This window comes from Aethalodelphis obliquidens, unplaced genomic scaffold, assembly GCF_003676395.1.
Source record: "Aethalodelphis obliquidens isolate GAN/ISIS:26980383/991018 unplaced genomic scaffold, ASM367639v1 scaffold29, whole genome shotgun sequence".
NCBI classification, from domain to species: Eukaryota; Metazoa; Chordata; class Mammalia; order Artiodactyla; family Delphinidae; genus Aethalodelphis; species Aethalodelphis obliquidens.
This window is the reverse complement of record NW_020837973.1, coordinates 701,015-720,212: the sequence shown is the minus strand read 5'-3', so window position 1 is coordinate 720,212 and position 19,198 is coordinate 701,015. Positions and strand designations below refer to the sequence as shown.

Below are 19,198 nucleotides of genomic sequence, written 5' to 3'. Positions count from 1 at the left end.
AGTTCCAGAAGATCAGCCCTCCCCTCTGCATCCACTGGCACCCCGGTGCCCAGGAATGCACGCTGGGTGTGAGCCCACCATTAGCCACAGGGGTCGTGGAGGGAGTGGGGGCCTGGATCCTCAGGGGGCTCCTGGGGTGGGAGGGTGACACCAGGGCGCAGGGGAGGGGGCTTGGCCAGGCTGGGGGGACACGTGAGCCCTTGCCTTACCTCGGAGCACCTCCTGCCTGCGGGCTGGAGAGGTAGTGAGCTGTCACGGCGGATTCAGCCTAAGCCTCCCCCTGGGGCCCCCTGGACGCGTTCGCCCCGACCCAGCAGACGCTTCCACTAGGACAGGCCCGGGCCCTACGTCCATAATCTTCTGTTTCCTGGACGGCGGGCTTGCAGCCGGGCAGCCAAGGCCAAACGTGGGGGTCCCGGAAACGCAGGCCCCAGAGGACACATTTTTTAGACATCCCTTTTTGGGATGGGAAAAAGTGAGAAAAGGGAGAATCAGAGAAGACGGAAAGCAGTGGGGGGAGGGGGAGGGGAGGCTGGAAATGGGAGGGGGAGGGCAGGCCCAGCCCCGAGAGACCCACACAGGCCTTCCCCTCCGTGCCTCCAGCTCCCTCTTTTCCCCGTCCCCCCACAGTGACCCGGCCAGCAGCTCCCATATCCTGAGGTCAAGGCGCACCCACCCCCGCACTCCACCGGGCACCTTGGGTAATGGGGGCTCCGTGGGCGCAGCAGAAGCGCAGTCCGGCCCCGGCCCCTCGAGGCTGGGGCTCCGCTGCTTGCGCGTCCTCTGCACTTAGACAGCATTTAGGCCAAGAGTGTGAAAGGGGGAGATTTATTCAGACAGATGCGCGATGCCCACAAAGCCCGGATTTCTAACGATTTGCGAAATGTGAAGTCTGAAGGAAGCCCTCACCAAGCCACAGAGAGACGGATGGACCAACCCGGCCAGGTCACGCCTGCGAGCGTGTGCCCCTCCGTGCCCCGGGGCGGAGGTAGGGGCGTGTGTCCAGGGGGTCCGCAGCAGAGCTGTCCCAGAGGAGGGTCGGAACGCTCTGGGGAGCAGGGAGGTGGGGTCCTGCGGAAGCTGGCGGGGCGTCTCCAAGTGGGAGGGACGTGGCGCCGGGACCCACTCCCACTCGGGTCTCCATCCTGCGCCGAGAATCCTCAGAAGGTCCAGTTTATCTTAAACTTCCAGATTTTTCCATGGAAAGTGGAGGCGACCAGTTCTTGGAAACAAACACCCAAGTGCCACGTGACCCGGCCTGAGAATGGGTGTCGCATCCCGTCCCTGACTGGGAGAGAGGAGCTGACGCCAGCCTTCACCGAGCGACACCGGGTGGACGGTCCTCCGGGCCCCCGTGGCTCCCCGGCCGTTGCTTGGGACGCGTGCACCGTCCTCCACCTCGGTGGCCAAGGCTGAGTTAGTTACCCTGTAACTCGTCTTTTCCAACACCTGGCTAAATGTTCATGCAGTTACCGTCCTCTCAAGAAAACACGAAGGGGGGTTTTCTGCCCCAAATCGCCCAAGCTGAGTTTTATTAACTATTTGTCTGTTCATGGCGGCCAGATGCAGTGATTAAGTGGGTCAGCCTTCACGACGCCGGAATGTGGCCGAGACTCGGGGGCTCTTCGCAGCCAGCAGGTGGGCGGGGCCCCACAGGATTCTGCCAGGTTCTCGCAAGCTCACTGGCCTCTTCTGGACAGGCCTTGAGAAGGGCGCTCCTAGCCACGAGGTAAAGGCCCCGACCTCACCGCGGGAGTCCCGAGCTTAGGCGGTGACAGCAGGGGGGTGGGGGGGCAACGAGATTATGTTCCTAGGGGCCGAGGTGAGCAGGACACGCCCAGCAGGCGCACCCCCGCTGCAGCTCTGACTCTCCCTGGGAGTGCGGGCAGGGCGGGGGCACCACCAGTCTGCTCCCGGGCCGCTGGCCTCACCGGGCAGGCATGCGTGCTGCAGGGCAACGTGCGTGTGTACACACATAGCCATAGGTGTGCATGCGTACACACACACACACACACGCACGTGTGCACGGTGCACAGACGCACGCACGTGCACACACTCACACGTGCGAGTACATTCATGTGCCGACTCACACATGCACCTGCTCACACGTACGCGTACAAGCACACATACACATGCATGTGCACACACTCACATGTGTGTGTACCCGCACCAGGAGGGTCCCTACTGTCTCCTTTTGTGCACACATGCTTACATACACTGACACACGCACACATAGCCTTGCACATGTGTATACACTCACCCCTACACACATACCTATGTAGGCACACACGCTGTGTACACACTTATACTTGTACACTTGCAGTGTACACATACACACGTGCACACTCACACAGCATCCACGCATATGCAAACACTCTTGTGCACGTACGTATATACACTCACACGTGCACACGTGTGTACATAGGCACACACTCATGTACACACGCTCCCACGCAGGCACACTCACACGATACACACACACACTCGTGCACACACACACGCTCACGCACGCACGCACGTGCAGCCCACCCTCTCCTCTGACACCACCCCCCGTGCTGTGGGCGGGGCCACTCAAGACCTCACGTCCCCGTTCACCGAGACCGTGGACTGCGCGCCAACCAGCCCCTGCTGGTCCCCTGCCCTCTGGAAGCGGTTCCTGATGAGCTTGTAGATGGCAAAGCCAGGGATGGCTAGGCAGGGCACCCCGGCCACGACGACCACCACGCCGTACACCCAGTTCGGGTACTTCACTTTCTGGGATTTGGGAAATTCCTCCTGGAGAGAGAGAGCGACCTTGGGGTGAGCAGACGAGGCAGCCGGGGCCTCCCTCGGGGCGAAACGCCCTCTCCCCCGTGTGACTCCCTCCTGGCCTCCAGGCTGAAGGGAGGGGGAGCCGGCCCCCAGCCCCACCGCGGAGGCCCGGGGCTCACGTAGGCCGGGTTCCAGACGCTGTACACGAGCTCCTCGTTGACGCTGATCACGAGGAAGAACAGGAAGATGGTCAGCATGAGCAGGGGGCTCACCACCCTCCACGTGACCTGCCAGAAGATGCTGGGCTTGTGGCCGATCATGAACTCGATGTCCCTGTTGAACCTGGAAGCAGAGACCGAGGGGGCTGTCGCCGGTGCACACTGAGATGCCTTTCATCCCAAGACGGCGGAGGGCAGGCAGCCTCTCCACCCCCAGACAGACGGTCCCAGTCCTGCCGTGCCGCACCCTGACCCGTCACATCCTCTGGGCAAAGATGCGCCTCCCCGAGGAAGACCACCGTGGGCGCAGCAGAAGCCGATCTGTAGCCTCTGAGAACCCCCGCCGCCCCACCGTGCCACTGCCCAGCTGGACTGTGGACTCGTGTCAGAGGTGGCCACGGGCAGGCACTGATGCAAAGGAGGGGCCGGAACTTCTGGGGATGGAGGAGGGAAGCCGTCGAAGCCTCTGCCTCAGCCTCCTTGGCATGGCAGCAGCCCTGACCTTGGGGAACCTCAGCATCTCCCCCTGTCCTGTGCCCAATGCCCTTCTGCACAGATGCGTTTGTCATCTGCAGAAATCAGAACAAAGTGGGCAGAGCGTAAACGTGAGCCGTCCAGGGCCCGGCGAACACAGACGATGCTGCTGGAGAAGCGCAGGCGCCCGGGCCTCGTCCCCCGTGGGGCTCAGGAGCCCGTGACCGGACGCTTCCGCTCGGCCCGTCCTCCCCGAGGCCAGCCATACAGGGTAGCTGCCCGGGGCCAGTGTCTGGCTTCAACACTCTTCCGGCTGTTCACAGAGGGATGTGCTCTCTCAGACAGTTTCACACCTGCTGCAAGGTCAGCATCACACATGCGGTGACATCCGTACCTTTCCATCCGCACGTCCCTCCCTGACGTCTGCTGATGCTACACACAGCAGGTCTCCCAAGTGCGCCTCAGTCTCCCCATGGCGCCACCAGGCTGGTTCAAGTTGTGTTGCGAGTGAACCCCCTGCACGTGTGTCCTTACACACGCGCGTGCTCTTGGGGGTGCAGGGAAGGGGTCCCAAGGTGGCTCCCTCTATGGGTTTCCAGCAGATTATTTCTGGAGCTGTGGTGAGTCCAGCTCCTACTAAGAGCCCAGGGACCGTCTTCTGGGTCCCCACCGATCCCCGATGCCCTGAACGGCTGGCCAAGGGATGGCTGACCAGGCCACACTTGTCTGCCTTTCTTTGCCTGAGAAGCCCTCCCCAGACCCCAGGGAGCAGCCCTGGCTGTGCAGCCTGAGCTGAAATAAAACACCCAGCTCGCTCCCCACAGGTGGGGTGCTGGGGAAGCCCCTCTACCCGTAGCAAGCGGCTTGCCTGTGCACCCACCCTGGCTTCTCTCACCCACCCCGAGACTGTGCTATCTCCTTCCGCTGCTGCCAGCGCTTATCCTGGGGCCTGGGAGCATCCGGAAGCTGGAGGGGGTATGGTTTGCATGCATGCGGGACCCCTCTTCTCTCCCTGTCGCCCTCCCAGGGCCAGGCCCCTGCCTACACCATGCCGGGCCGGAAGGGAGATGCAGGCTTGGTCCCGTGTCTTCGCGGGCCTGCCGCCCCTTGTCCTGCCCCGAACGCATCCCTTTGTCCTGTGATGGGAATGTCCCCTGGCCATTAGAGATGGTCCTTCGCCTTCCCTCTTACCTGTCTATGCCGTACACGTAGACGACGGAGAACATCTCGAAGAAGGCAACGGTGAGCAGGGGGATGGAGCCCGCGTACCTGTCCAGCAGGGACAGCCAGTACTGGCCGGAGTTCAGCGTGAAAACTAAGGCGAGGAGGTACGTCCCCAGGCAGATGAGGCCTGTGGGGCGCAGCAGGGCCATTGTCGCCGGGGCAGAGCGGGCCGCCGGGGACCCAGGCCCCACGTCGGCACCACGGCCGAGACCCCCGGAGCCGGTCCTCCCAGCTCTGCCCGCACAGCCCCGGCCCCGGTCCGGCCTACCTGTAAGCAGCTCCTTGGGCCACTTTTTGGGGATGACGTTGAGGTCCTGCAGGGGCACCACCACACCCTCCATGTTCCCGAACATGGACGACAGGCCCAGACAGAACAGCATGATAAAGAAGAGCACGGACCAGAGCGGGGCCGCCGGCATCCTGGTGATGGCCTCGGTGAACACGATGAACGCCAGCCCGGTGCCCTCCACACCCTGCAGGGTGCGGCAGGCGCGTCACCCAGGGGCCAGGCTGGCCCTGTTGTCAGACGGCCCCCCGCCCGCCAGCCAGCACCACGCGAATGTGGCTGACGGGAGCCATTCTGGGAAACGACCAGATCTCGTCTTTTAGCCCTAAGCATATTTTAAACCTGAGCTCGGAGGGACTGAGCGGGGAGCCGGCAGCCCCCGCAGGACCCACGCAGGGCCGGGATCCCATCAGAAGCCGGGGCGCAAGGCAGCGTAACAGCATTTACGCCAGGGCCCAGGACACGAGGACTCAGCTCCACGCAGAAGGGTGGGAGGCTGAGGGGCGTCGTCACCAGCGGCCTGGTGCCCACACCGCGGAGGAGCGCGTCCGGGGGTCTAAGAGCCCAGACCCCGTGGAAAAGACAAAAGCACGTCTGCGCTGCCCGGGGCGTGGGGAGGGGGGCAGCAGCTCTGCTGACGGAGGACGTCCAGGGTGCGGGACTGCGTGAACTTACGGCGTAAACTTACTAAAACCCTGCAAACTGCGCTGGACACGGGAGAGCTTCCAGGTGAGAACTGACACCTCGATAAGGTTGCTTTTTAAAAAGAAAGGAAATTCAGTCTCTTGGCGGGGGAGGGGGTCACTGTGACTCCGTCCCTCTCACCCGGGGCTCCCAGGGGAGAGCCAGGCAGGGAGGACCCTCTGCTCTGTGTCCACTCCTGGCGAGATTGTGCTGTCGCCGGAGAAACCGTGCCAGGCCCCCACAATGCTCCACGTGCCCCGAAATGTCGGGTGGCTCCAAATAAGAAAATTGCAAAAACAAAATGAGTAAACGTTGGCCCACAAGCATCACAGAACGAGACGTCACTAATCTCGGAGCTGGTGTTCCACGCATTTGTGCGCCAGGTGAGGGTTTCCCGGCACCGTGACAGCCACAGGCCGTCGAGCGACTTCAAAAGTACAGTCAGGGGCTTCCCTGGGGGCGCAGTGGTTGGGGGTCCGCCTGCCGACGCAGGGGACGCGGGTTCGTGCCCCGGTCCGGGAGGATCCCACATGCCGCGGAGCGGCTGGGCCCGTGAGCCATGGCCGCTGAGCCTGCGCGTCGGAGCCTGTGCTCCACAACGGGAGAGGCCACAACAGGGAGGGGCCCGCGTACCGCAAAAAAAAAAAAAAAAGTACAGTTATAATGACTCTGCCCTTTTTGCAGAAGAAATTAAAGTAAAAATGGACCCCGGGGTGTTTTTGTGTGTTTGACCTGAGGCCATGGAGAGGTCAGGCCCATGGGGGCCCTTGGGTCCCTGCCTCTGCATCTCAGGGCCTCACACTTGGGGCTCGTGGCCCAGCAGACGCTGGTGACCTAGACCCGGCGCCCAAGGGGCAGGAGGGGCAGGGTGGGCCGGCACGTGGCAGGGGGACGGGTCTGTCAGAACTGAGCTCCCGGGGGAAGCTTGGTGTCCACCCAAGGTGCCCGCTGCCCTGCCTCGCGGCCCAAGGTGCCTACCTCCGAGAGGAAGGTGTTCATGTCGCACGTCTGGAACTTGAGCTCTGCGTAGGCCGCGGGGTTGGAGGCATTGCACCACTGCTGCATCTCGGCGAAGTTCTCCTGTGTCACGTTGCCTTCGGGCAGGTCGAACCCATTGATGAGTGTCAAGATGTTCCTGGAAAGAGAGTGAGGCTGACTTCAGCCCCGGGCGGGCTCCCTGGAGGCAGAGGCGAGGGGCGGGGACGCAGCGGCCACCCGGGCGCCAGCCGGCCACTCACGCGCTGAAGCAGTCATCGAAGCGCTCGGTGGCCCGGAAGCCAATGATGGAGTAGACCACGGTGGCCGCATACACGGACGTGAAGCCGTTGATCACAGACACGATGACCGAATCCATCTCGCAGTTGTTGCTGCGGACGAAAGCGGCTTCGGTGACCACAGGCCCGGGGACGCCGTGTCCACCCGGCCAGCCCACACCGGCACGAGTGGGACGGCCAGAGCCATCGGGCCAGCCTGGGACGGAGCCGCCCCAGGCATGGATGGGGGAGGGGGCTCTCGGACAACCCGCCCGATGCCAGGTGATGGTCCCCAAGCCCTGCTGCGACCTGGTGGCCCCTCGGTGCCCCCACAAGCCCTGGGGACCCCAGAGCTGGAGCCGGAGATGCCTGTGTTCAAGTCTCTGCTGGGCCAGTGTCTGCTCTGGGCCCGGGAGGTGGCTCGTCAGCCCCACGCGGGCAGGACAGCCTGGACCTTACAGCCCGCCAGCCACAGAGGCTTCAAGGAGGCGGCGTGGGCCAGGTGTCCCCCACCCCCTGGCTGGGACCCCTTCCCTCCCCCCTCCCTGCCCCCTGCCCCTGCCAAAGACCCCTTCTGCCAGCACAGAGGCTTCAAAGAGGCGGCGTGGGCCAGGTGTCCCCCACCCCCTGGCCGGGACCCCTTCCCTCCCCCCTCCCTGCCCCCTGCCCCTGCCCCGGCCGCAGGCCCTCACGGCTGAGGACGCCCCCCTCCACCTGGACACCCGAAGCCTCCCTCAGCTCAGCACATGACCCCTGACCTCCCCCCTCCCCGCTGCTGACAACACCATCCTTCCAGGCGCTTCCATCAGGAGCCCCAGGGAAATGCAAGTCAAACCACAGTGAGACGCCACGGCACACCCACCGAGGCGGCCGGAACCAAAACATTTGGGAGTGACGGGCGGGCGTGAGGGTGTGGAGAGACCAGGGCCGCGCACACGGCCCTGGGGGGAGCTGTGAGGTGGGGGGCCGCGGTGGAGAACGGCGCCCCAGATGCTTAGACCTCCAGCCGCCCTGCAGCCCGCCAGCCCTGCCCCTTGGGGTACACCTGTGGGGAGCCAGAACAGGCGCACACGGAGCTTGGACGCAAACATTCACAGCAGCCGGAAAGTGGACACAACCAGATGCCAGCGGCCGAGGGACGATACACGGAGCCCAGCGTGGCCCGTCCACAGGCCTCAGGGCGACTCAGCCACGCAAGGAAGGAGCGTGAGGAACCCCGAGGGCCTCAAGTTCAGTGGGAGGAGCCAGACACAGAGGGCGGAGCCTGGAGGGGGCCGCATCTGTGAGATGTCGGGAGGGGCTGACCCCCGGGGAGAAAGCGGCTGAGTGTTCCGGGGCCGGGGAGGGCGCGGGCTTTCTCTCGGGGGTTGGAAATATTCTGGGATTAGCGGCAATCGTTGCATGACTCTGTGAACACACGAAAAGCCACGGGACTGTGCGCTTTAAAGGGGGCGGCTGTGTGCGGCTGGAAGCAGCTGAATCTTCACCCTCAACTACCCCCCACGCCCCGCTGCCAATCCGCTGGGCCTCACGGCGCCCTCGGCCTGGGCGACCACACTCGGCACCCACCCGCCGTCGGAGTCTTTGTTCACGTGTTCTGAAGCCCCAGCCAGCTCTGACGCCAAGCCGGCCCAGCCCCCGGCTCCAGACCCCTCGCCCCGCTCGGTTCTTCCTTTTCTCCGAGTCTCTCATTGCCTGCGACCTGACAGAAGCTCACCGTGCTGGTGCGCCTCTGCCGGACGCATGGACGCGGGACCCAGGAGCATGGGTCCTGGCGCGTGGGAGGCAGGGGCGGGCACTCCATAAGTGCTTATGAGATGAGCGGACACTGCTGCGCACCCCTGGAGGCCCTGGGGGTTCTGGTACTTTCTGTGTGGGTGTCGGTCTGGGGTGGACGGTGCGGGATGCCGAGGGGTGGGGGACGGAGGGGGTAGCAGCAGCGCTCGCTGCCGCAAGGGCCAAGGCACAAAGGGGAGGCGAAAGGGTAAGCAGGTCCCGCCCGCCTGCTCACGGCCCAGCCGACCGCAATCCAAGAGGCTCAGACCGGCGCCTCTGGAGAGCGCGCGTCCCTTCCCTTCACGCTCACGGCAGGTCCGATGCGGAGACAGAGGCTCTGAGCACCGGAACACCTGGTGGAGTGACAACCCTGCCGCCCACGGACCCTCTGTCCCTCGTACTCACTGGACGGAGTTGTAGCTGGAGAAGGAGATGAGGCCCCCAAAGGCCAGCGAGAAGGAGTAGAAGACCTGGGCCCCCGCGTCGAGCCAGGTGACTGGGTTGGCCAACTCCGTGACCTGCGGCCAAACAGGCACCTTCGGCTGTGCGCCGCTGATGCGGGGGCGTGGGAGACACAGGAGGGGCGCCCGGGGGGACGGGAGCCTGGAGGCAAGGTGACGGCTGAGGCCACCGGCCGGCGGTCAGAGGGAAAACGGCCCCGAGGAGACAGCTGATGACCCGCCACCCAGAGCTGCAGCTGAGCCGGCCCATGACCTGCACAGGCCCAGCCCACATGCAGGGACCCTGGGACCAGGCAGGCACTGCGGTGCCCAGGCCAGCGGGTGGCCGGCGGGGACTCACGTTGGGCGTGAAGAGGAAGACAATGCCACTGGAAGCTCCCTTCAGCGTCAGGCCCCGGATCAGGAAGATGGTCAGGACGACGTAGGGCAGCGTGGACGTGACGTACACGGCCTGGGGAGGTGGCAGGTGTGGGACGAAGGAGGCCGGAGCAGGGGTGGGGGCCCTGGCCTCGAAGAGGAGGGCTGGCCACGTGGGACCTGCGCTGCTCTCCTCTGTGCGCCCCGGGCCCCAGCCTCCCTCTCTGGTTTCTATGTTCTGTTGTGAACGTGGTTACTGTTTAGCTCTGCCCATCAGACGGACGTCACTGTCACTCCCACACTCGGCTTCTTAAACATGTGCTCGAGAGCCACCTGGACCAGCACCGAGTCTGCGGCGCGGGCCTGGGCGACCGGCACAGCCCTCCCGGACAGAGGGCACGCGGGGGCTGGGCCCCGGAGCGGGCTGAAGGGGCGGCAGCTTGGGCGTGGCCCCCCGACGCCCCCGGGGGTGCCCGCAGCTTGGGCGTGGCCCCCCGATGCCCCCAGGGGTGCCCGCAGCTTGGGCATGGCCCCCCCGACGCCCCCAGGGCGCCCGCCGTCCCCGCACCTTCCCGGTGGTCTCGATGCCGCGGATGGTGCACACGTAGAGCACGCTCCAGGCGCACGTCAGGCACAGCAGGATCCACCACTGCACGGAGCCCGAGTCGTCGATGGAGGTGGACACGTTGAGGGTCTCCCGGTACCAGAAGTAATCCACGGAGGAGCTGCGGGCACACTCCTCCACGTAGCCTGGCACGGGCACCCGCGTCAGTGTGGGTCACAGAGCGCACGGACCCCCAGGAAGGAAACCCGGGCCCAGGTCCCAGGGCACTGTTGCCAGGGGTGCAGTGCGCCTGTGCCCAGGCATACACGTGTGTGCACACCCACACAGACACACGCAACAGACAACATGCACACGACGTACCAGCAGGTGTGTGCGCACGCGGGCACGCTTGCACGCGATCGTGTGCACGTGTGCTACTTGTGTACATGACTAGCATATGCACACGCCAAACGGACTTGTATGCACACTCACATGCAAACACACTCTTGCACACGTGTGGCGTGCACACAGGGCCTCGACTGCCTGCCTTCTCCCCCCACCCCCACCCCACGGCACTCAGCCATTCGGGGGTCACCAGTCTTTGGGGGTCCCAGGCCGGAGCCCACACCGGGCAGCTCTGTTCAACCTCACACACTCTCGCCACTCTGAGCCCCAGGGTCCCAGGGTCCTGATTGCCCCCCAGGCTCAAGGAACCACAGAGAGACCCTGTCAAGGGGGGGCGTGGTCTAATCCTGGCAGACCTCCCCTCACCCTCACCCCGCCCCCATCCCCAGAGACAGGAAGTTGCCCTGAATGGTCCCAGTGCGGCCAGGCAGCCCACGGGGCAGGGCCCGCCCCTCTCTGTGCTCTGGTTTTGGCCAAACGTGGGCTGCAACCACGCGAACCTCGGAGAATCCGAGGGCAGCTGCTCGTGGGCCGGCGCCCCCCCCCCCCCAGGCCCTCCAGGGCTCACCTGTCTGGTTGGCGTTGAGCGGGCACTGGCTCCACGGCAGGGGGTCCTGGAAGGAGTTGAAGAAGTACCACATGACCCAGGCGATGATGGTGTTGTAGTAGAGACCCACCATGAAGGACACGAACATGGATGCGATGCCTGAGGGGGGTGGGGAGGTCACCTCTGGGGGAGCCTCCTGGCCCACTGCGTGTGCGTGGACGGAGGCCCCAGACAGCAGGGGGCAGCCCCCGGTGGTCAGCGTCCCTCCAGGTCCCTGCTCTGGGCAGGCCGTGGGGCGCTCCGCTCTCCCCACATGTCTGCCCCTCCCAGGTCCTGCACGCCTGGGGACTCGGGACGTCCTCTGCTGCCCGGTTAGCCCCTGGTGGCCTGGACCCTGCAGCCACACCCCAGGAGATTCTAAGGAAGGGTTTGCAAAGGCCTCAGGGTGGGGGCCGTGGAGCCCCGGGACCTTCCTCTCCCTGAAACGTGAAGGGAAGGAAGGAGGACGGGGTGGGGCTGGCTGCCAACACGGGACCCCAGGCAGGCGCCCAAGTCTGAGTGCAGACACGCACCTACGCCCTTGAGGGCCGGGTGAATGGAGCTCCAGACGCCCACGCTCCCCTTCCGCAGCCGCTGCCCGATGGCGAACTCCAGGTGCAGCAGGGGGATCCCCTCCAGGACCAGCAGGATGAGGAAAGGGATCATAAACGCCCCTGGAGAGGGAGGGGCGGCGTGCAGTCAGGGGGCGGCTCGCTGGACTGCACAGGCCACCTTCACAGGCGTTTGTCACAAACACAAAGGATATCGCCGTCGACCATGCCCGTGGTGACGGCCAGCGGTGTTGCCGTGGGCGGGGCTCACGCCACCTCCTAACGGGGGCCAGCCCACCCTTGTCTGCCATCCCTGCAGGACGCTGTCTGCGCCACAGCTCCCGGAGGACGAGGGATGGTGGCCACGTGTAGGTGGAGCCCGGGGAGGGGCACGTGCCAGGGTGAGCCCCTCAGCGGTTGTGGACACACGTGGCACCCTCACGCAAAGGTAGGGAAGGGCAGAGGGGAGAGGCCAGGGGTTCAGAGGCTGACCCGGACGTCTGGCAGGAGGGCATCTCAATCTGAGGCTCAGGGACCCTGCCCTGGGGACGTGCGGGAGCAGACGCAGCACCTGCCGGCCCTGCTCGCTGACGGGCACCGGGGTCCAGCCTGGCACCGACCAGGAGCCCCGTGAACATCCGCCGAGCGTAAATGAAGGACAGGGACGTGGTGACACCTGCTTTCACGGTGCGTGTGCGCCCACTGGGCTCTGCTACCCGGCCCACAGCGACGTCCCTGCCCACTGCTCCGTCCTCAGCACCACCACCCCCAGCCCCCAAGCCATGGTTGTACCAGCTGCCCTGGCCTGATCCAGGTCGGGCCCCCCAGCTGCTCCCAACACCCTGAACTGGGCTCTGGGGAAAACAGGGGGGCATTCTAGGTGCACATGGCCTGGCACCGCGGCGAGCGCAACGCAGCCGAGATTAGCACAATCGTGGTCACCGAAGGTCGTTACCATTAATCGGGACGAAGCTCAAAGCCGAAACTGGGTGATAAGAATTGGAAACACACGACTGCTTCAGGACTTACGAGCGGATCCAGGTCCAGCCCGATGGGGTCGCGCGGTTGGGTTCCCAGCACACCGGGGCTGCCAGCACTGCCCTGGGATGCTTGCTCTGTGGCACTACCTCTCCGCCCCAAGTGGCCGGTGTCCAGCTGTGAACCTACCAAGTGAGGGGGTGCCCCGCATCTGCCCCTCACCCTGGGTGTGACACCCCATCTGGAGTGTCTATGCAGCCCCCGTCTCCCTGCCTTCCCTGCGCCCACCTCTCCCCCTAGTCCTCCCCGCCCCCGCCTCCTTTCTCCGGCACGCTCATTCTCTGTTCTCCCCCAGATATCTGAAACTCTTCACTTCTGCCCCGCTGTCTCCCAGACCCCAGCCAGGCCACCACCTCCCCACACTGGCCTCCCGGTCAGCGTGCGTGTCACACCCTGAGCTAGAGGTCCTCACTGGCCTGGCGCTGTGTGTGCCAGTGAGTGCATGCACGTGTGCATTCACACGTGTCTGAGTGTGTGCGCCCACGGGTATGTGAATGAGTGTGTATGCGTGAGCATGTGGGCGTGTCCGTATGTATGTGGACACTCGGTGTGAGTGTGCACAGGGATGTGTGTCCTTGTGCACGGCAGTGTGTGCATGTGCAGGTGTGTCTGAGAGTGTGTGTCTGTGTGCACATGCATGCTGAGCACGCATGTGTGCGTGTGTGTGTCGAGAGGGACTTGGAGGGGCGAGGGGGCCCACAGCCTCTGCCAGCCCAGCTTTCCCTTTAGCTCCTGGGTTAGTCCCTCGGCCTTTTCTCTTTTTCCCTCCTCCATCTGCCTCCACAGAGCCCTCACGTTGGGCGGACAGGCCCCAGAGCCCAGTGGCACCTCTGCCGTCCCCGTGGCCCCTCCTCGGTCTCCACGCCAGGACGCTGAGGGGCCATGGGCCGCAAGACTCTCTCCCAACCTGGGGCTGCAGGGACAGGCTTCTTCCGGTTCCAGGGCTGCCAGGGGGCCGAGGGCCAGGAAGCAAGGGGTGTGGGCTGTGACCACGAGGAAAGACCCCAGGAAAAGAAGGCCCAGCAGACGGATCCCCTGAGGGAGGGGAGGGGAGCTGCCCTGGGTCTGGGGACACGGCCGAAGACATAGGCTCAGGGCAGGGACTCCTGCGATCCCTCTGTCAGTGAAGGTAAAGTTGAAATAAGATTTGTCTATCTGACGTTTTCTTGGGAGCTTGATTTGAAAATCTTTTGGGCAGAACTACCAAGAAGAAAACCACCCCATGATTCCAAATCCCGTCCCCTCCCCTCACGAGGCCACTTTTACTCACCCCCCACCCCCAGTCTCCCTGCCCCTTCACCTCCATCAGGAAACTCCTATTCATCCTTGAAAACCTCGCTTGGATACACTTCTTCCAGGAAGCCCCCCCCTGCTGCCTGTGGTCCTGGCACCTCTCCCTCCCACAGGTTCCTCAGGGACCAGAGGCTCAGCTTCAAGGGGATGGGAGGGTGGGACCAGCACATGCCCACTGCACCCCCAGAGGTGGCTGGGCTAGGGAGCCCTCCTGTGCCCATGCTGTGCAGTCCGCCTGCCCAGTTCCCCCAGCCCTGGCCGCACCAGCAGGAGGCACGCACTCTGCACCCTGTTCTTTCCAGGGATGTGCGGTTCTTGGCTTCTTTTCTCTCAAGAAACTCAGGCTCCAGGGAATATGCATCTTCCCTTTTTAAACGGGCTTCCCTTCTGTGGGGGCAGGTGTGGAGGAGGCGGAGGGACAGAGGAAGGAGAGCTGTGGGTCTCAGTGAGGGAGGAAAGCCACGTAAGTGCCCGGTGCCCGGCATCGTTCCAAAGGTCCCCAGAGACGGAGACGGCCCCCACGGAGGGACACACACGCAGAGAGAGACGCGGGGGCAGGAGACATAAACACCACCCCACCCCACCCCCGCTCCGGGAAAACGACATGGAGTTTCTCTCCGAAAATCAGGAAGCCAGACGCCAGATGAGGGAGGAGGGAGCTGCCAGACGAGGGAGGAGGGAGCTGCCGGAAGAGGGCCTGGCAGTGGCCCACGTGGCGCAGGTTCGGGTGCGGGGTACCTCTCAGCTTTGGAGTCTCCCAGGGGCGCCTCACTTTTGTTTAATCATGAAGGATAATCGCAGACCCTCAGTCGGCTTCCAGGAGGAAAGCGAAGTGGAAACTGAGGCTGCTGCCCTTCCCGTGTCGAGGATTTGCCCGGGGACTTGGGGTGGTCCCATGCCTGGGCTTGTGTTGGGGGTGGGCAGCAGGTGCCTCAGCTGAGGGCCCGCCTCCCCCGGGCACTGCCCGCTTCCCCAGACACCCATGGAGGGGCCGTGGGTCCCCCCGCCATTTCCCCAAATGACACCACTGCCCGCCCTCACCCAGGGCCTGCCCTGCGTCCCTGCCAGTCCCGTGATCTGGACTTAGTGCCCGGGAGACCCTGCTCGGCTGCCGCGGAGCCGGCCTGCGGGAGGGGCCCAAGCCACGCGGGCGGGTCCTGCCCTCCCTGGGCCTGGTCCACCCTGCTGGTCTGTGCGGTCCCAGTCAGCATCTGGCCGAGCGGACCCCTGAAAGGCCTCCAGGTCCCCCAGGCCAGGGGACGCCAGAGCCCCGAGGCACTGCCCTGCGGGCACAGCAGCTGCCCTGAGGGCCTGGGGGTGGAGAGGAGGCCTGGGTTTGTCCAGGGCCTAGAGGTCACGACCCCAGAAGTGGGACCACCCGGGACCCCGCACTCCCGCGGGCCCTGCTCTGCCCTCCTTGCCTGGGCCCTGTCCCCTGCGGGAGCACCCAGCCCGTGTGTGCCCCGGGTCTGCTGGACGGGCAGAGGTGGCCATCGCAGAGGGAGTGGACAGAGCCGGGGTGGGGAGACTGGCGATCCAGGCACCCCGGGGGGGCCCACCTCCTGGAAACCCAGATGGCGCGGGGGAGGGCGGGGTGCAGCGTGGGGACCAGGGAGCTGAATGCAAGCGTGGCGCCCGATGCCGGACTCCTGGTCAGAGCAGAAGACAGGCAGCAGGTGCACTGCCCGCTTGCCGGCTGGACATATAACCATGCGTGCGGAGCCCATGGAACGCTCACCGGGGACTTGGGAAGGAGGGGCACAAAGGACGAAGGAGGAGATTCCTGAAGTGAGGCCACCCTGAGGCGTCGAGGGAGGAGCGGTGCGGACGGGTGGGGGAGGGAGGTGGGGAGAGATGCCAGCTTCCCACACCCCCCAAGCCCAGAAAAGCAGTAGGTCCTTCCCAAGCCCCAGGGAGCTGAAACAGCCGGGGCTCCCACACCCGCCCGCCCAGGGGGCTGCTCTGGGCCAGCAAGCTCCTCCTCTGTGGCTGGAGCCACGAGCCTGCCTGCAGGGGGACAGCTCCTTCAGCGCCACAGACCCCTGCTCTCTGCTAACAGCAAACACTCACCCCAGAGCAGAGGCGAGCGGAGGCCAGGCCAGCCCGCGGGAGGGTGGAGGCGAGGGCTGCACACGCGCAGCCCCTGCTAGCAGAGACGCCGGGACCCACGGGAGACCCAGAACCAGAGGCCCGTGACTGCAGGGTCCCCCAGGGTCGTGCAGCAGCCGCTCGGCGCGCACGTGGCCACACACGCAGCAAACAGCGGGAAAGCATTGCCGATGCTCAGCCTGGGTCGGGGGCCTGGGGGTCTCTGTTGTGGCTTCTGGGGGCCTGGGGTCTTTACTGTGGCTTCCTCTACTTTTCTGTATGTACTTTTATTCATAATATAAAGTTTAAAGTAAAGTAAAGGATCGTCTACTTCTTGAATGACCCAAAACTCCTGGAAATAGCTGGAGACAAAGTAAGTTTTCACCAAGCCAGAACGGACGGTCAGGGTGGGAGGAGGTCAAAAACCTTCAAAGGCGGCGTTTTCTCCGCAAGCTGGACAACCACCCCCCTCCCTCCTAGCTGGCTCTGCGGGGGCTGAACGTCACCCTGATGGGTCCCCGGCCACCCGCTGCCTTGTCCTCAGGGATCGTGTCCTGGGTGTGGAGGACAGGACGCCCAGCTCCTGACCTATGAGCTGGCCCAGAGGACTGTGGTCAGGCCCTCCGGGGGCGGGGCGGCGGGTGGACCAGAGTCCCGACCTGTCCGGGGCAGGGCGGGCGGCAGCCTCGCCCAGGGTGCCAGGGGCTGGACCTCCACCCTCGCCCAACCTGAGGAGGGGCGGGGCCGCCTGAGGGAGCCCAGCTGCCTCCGTCAGCGGGGTCTGCAGGCCGCTCTCGCGCTGCCCCTCGGGCTCCTGGCCAGCGTGCAGCTGCTCCCACGGGGAGCTGCTCCTAGTCAAGGGCCTAGGCTCCCTGGAAGTCTGAGGTCTCAGTTTCTGCTCTGTCACTCTCACTGAAGACCTTGCAGCTGCTGCCCGCGTGGTCCTCCCAGGCGTCCCTGCCCGGCTCTGGGGTCCCAGCCCCCTCTTCTCAGGGACAAGCCCCTGGCCTCCACCCACAAAGTGGGTCCATCCCGAGCCCCCCGGGGCCCACCTGCAGAGGGAGCATTCAGCCCTTCCTCCCTGCCCACCTCCTGTCCCTGGGCTGGACTCGAGGCTGGGACCCTCCCCCAGGACGGCCCCTCAGGGGCCGTGACCAGCAACTTCCAGAGGGGGGGCACCAGCCTCACTGAAGCCGCTGAGAGCCCGGCAAGAACAGGCCGGACTCAGGCTGGGGGTCCTGACCTCGCAGGCTCCCTGGGGCCCCAGGCACAGAGGGAAGCGCAGCCTGCCAGAGGCTCAGAGGACACACCCTCGCAGACACTCAGGAGCTCGAGCCCTTGGGGGTGGCACTGCGGGGACCCCGGGAGGCCACCTCCACGTCTGCTCTTCTGGGGGGCACTCGTGTCACAAAGCCTGGGAGAGCCCGCAGCTTCCTTGGAGTTAGAACTGACTCAGGCCACTGGAGGGCGCTCAAGAGCCCACGGAAGCAGGAGCATCCCCAGAGCATCCGACCGGCCAGCTCTCGGCCGTCCCGTGAGCGCTGCACCTGCCCCAGACCTCCTCCCCGGTCCCGTTCCCCTACCCCAGGCCGGCACGGAAGGTGACACACAGGGCGGGCTCAGCCCGGGGCGGGCTCAGCCCGGTGCCCACATGGCAGACTCACCAAGGGCCGGCGTCACTGCCCGTCGGGCCAGCACCTTCCAGGCTCAGAGGGGGGGGCTCCCCCTGAGAAGCGGCCGGCTCCTCCCTGACCCCCACGCCCGGGTCAGACCAGGTCTGGGAACGGGGCAGGGCTCCAGGGTGCTGGGGCACGGGGCCCACCTGACGCGCAGGCCCTGGATGCGCCGGTCCGGCGCGCCCGGAGCCGAGGGGCTTGCCGGCCCCCAGGCCGCAGTGGGGCCTGGGCGGAGGCGTGTGCGTCGCCCGCCCCCCGCCTACCTCCGCCGTGGCTCTGGCACAGGTAGGGGAAGCGCCACACGTTGCCCAGGCCCACGCAGAAGCCCACGCAGGTGAGCATGTACTGAGCCTTGTTGTCCCACTTGGGCCGGGAGCTGCTCTCCTGCTTCTCCAGGCTCTCCAGCTCGGCCAGCGTGGGGATCCGGGCCTCCAGGCCGGGGTTGGGCAGCAGCAGCCTGACCATGGCGGGCGCAGGTGGGTCCCTCAGGCGCGGCCGGAGCAGAGGGTAAGTGGCCACGGGCCGGAGCCCCAGCACTTTATAGGGAACCTTTGGCACCTCACCCCGAGCACCTGGGCCGAAAGGAAGCGTCAGCAGATCTGGAGGGCGAGTCCACCAGACTGTTAATGCCTTATCTGCAGAGGCGCCGTGGACCCTCCGGGCTGCTCCCTGGCGCTGCCGGCCCCTCCCCCTGTGCAAACGGCAAGGCAGCGGCTCAGGTGAGCCTCGCCCACCCCCACCCCCACCGCGCACACCGGACTCTCCGGGAAGAGGGACCCGATGGTAGGACAGCTGCCTGGCTCTGCAGGACTCGGGCTCTCCGCACCCTCGGAGCCCCGCCCACCGGCCACAGCCCCCCCTGCGGAGGACGGGAGGGGCCCTCTTTCCCCAGCTCTCGCTGCCAGCGCGGGGACGCGGGGCATCCTGACCGCCTTCCAGCTGGAGCCCTGGGTCCTGGCAGCAGCCCGCAGCCCTGTCCACACTGAGCTCGGTGCCGCCTGGCCTCTCCGGCCCGAGCTCTGGGCTCTAAATAGGTCCTCAGAGAGCGGGGCCACCGGCGCCCGGTGCCTAGAGCTGCTTCAGGTGGGGCCTCCAGGCTGGGTCCTCATCCCCACGGGCTCTCCTGGGGGCTCAGAGCCATTGCCCTGCCGCCCCCGCCCCTCCGCTGCCCCTCCCCCGCCCCCCAGCTGGAACCCTCCACCAGCTCCTATGTCTCTACGGGCAAAGGCCTCCGGCGCCTGCAGGCCCTGCCTGCCCTGCCGTGAGCTCTCACCTCGCCCCCCACCCCGGCCAAGGCCCCTACTGCTCCTCCAGCCCTGCCGCCCTCCGGGTGTCCAGGGGGCCATCCTCCCGCTTCGAGCGGGACACAGACTGCGGGTGGCCCTGCTCTCCATCCGCAGGAGCATCCTCTCCTGTGACAGGACGTGTGGCTTACTTAGCTCTCTGGCTGATTGCCTGGTCCCCCGTTCCCGGCTGCACTCTCCTCTCCCTGTCTCTTCACTCACATTTGCCCTAGCAACTTTTTATTACAAA

General features: G+C 65.5%; 1 protein-coding gene across 1 annotated transcript; it reads right to left on the bottom strand.

The window, feature by feature from the left end:
- Positions 1 to 2,497: 2,497 nt before the first annotated feature.
- SLC6A19 (solute carrier family 6 member 19) lies at positions 2,498 to 18,140 on the bottom strand. Its single transcript, XM_027125434.1, has 12 exons — positions 17,929 to 18,140; positions 11,553 to 11,693; positions 11,002 to 11,139; positions 10,053 to 10,234; positions 9,468 to 9,578; positions 9,072 to 9,184; positions 6,876 to 7,004; positions 6,616 to 6,772; positions 4,936 to 5,140; positions 4,635 to 4,794; positions 2,931 to 3,093; positions 2,498 to 2,775 (listed from the first exon to the last, which is right to left on the bottom strand). The coding sequence occupies exons 1-12, from the start codon at positions 18,128 to 18,130 to the stop codon at positions 2,572 to 2,574; spliced, it is 1,905 nt and encodes a 634-aa protein (XP_026981235.1). The 5' UTR covers positions 18,131 to 18,140; the 3' UTR covers positions 2,498 to 2,571.
- Positions 18,141 to 19,198: the final 1,058 nt, after the last annotated feature.

What these genes read in the sequence shown, in the direction of transcription:
- SLC6A19 (XM_027125434.1), bottom strand. Translation starts at nt 18,130, where the DNA reads ATGGTCAGGCTGCTGCTGCCCAACCCCGGCCTGGAGGCCCGGATCCCC. An exon ending in GTGCCAGAGCCACGGCGGAG is followed by an intron (nt 11,694 to 17,928) that starts GTAGGCGGGGGG and finishes CTCCCTCTCCAG; the next exon opens with GGGCGTTTATGATCCCTTTC. An exon ending in TCCAGCTACAACTCCGTCCA is followed by an intron (nt 7,005 to 9,071) that starts GTGAGTACGAGG and finishes TTTCGTCCGCAG; the next exon opens with CAACAACTGCGAGATGGATT.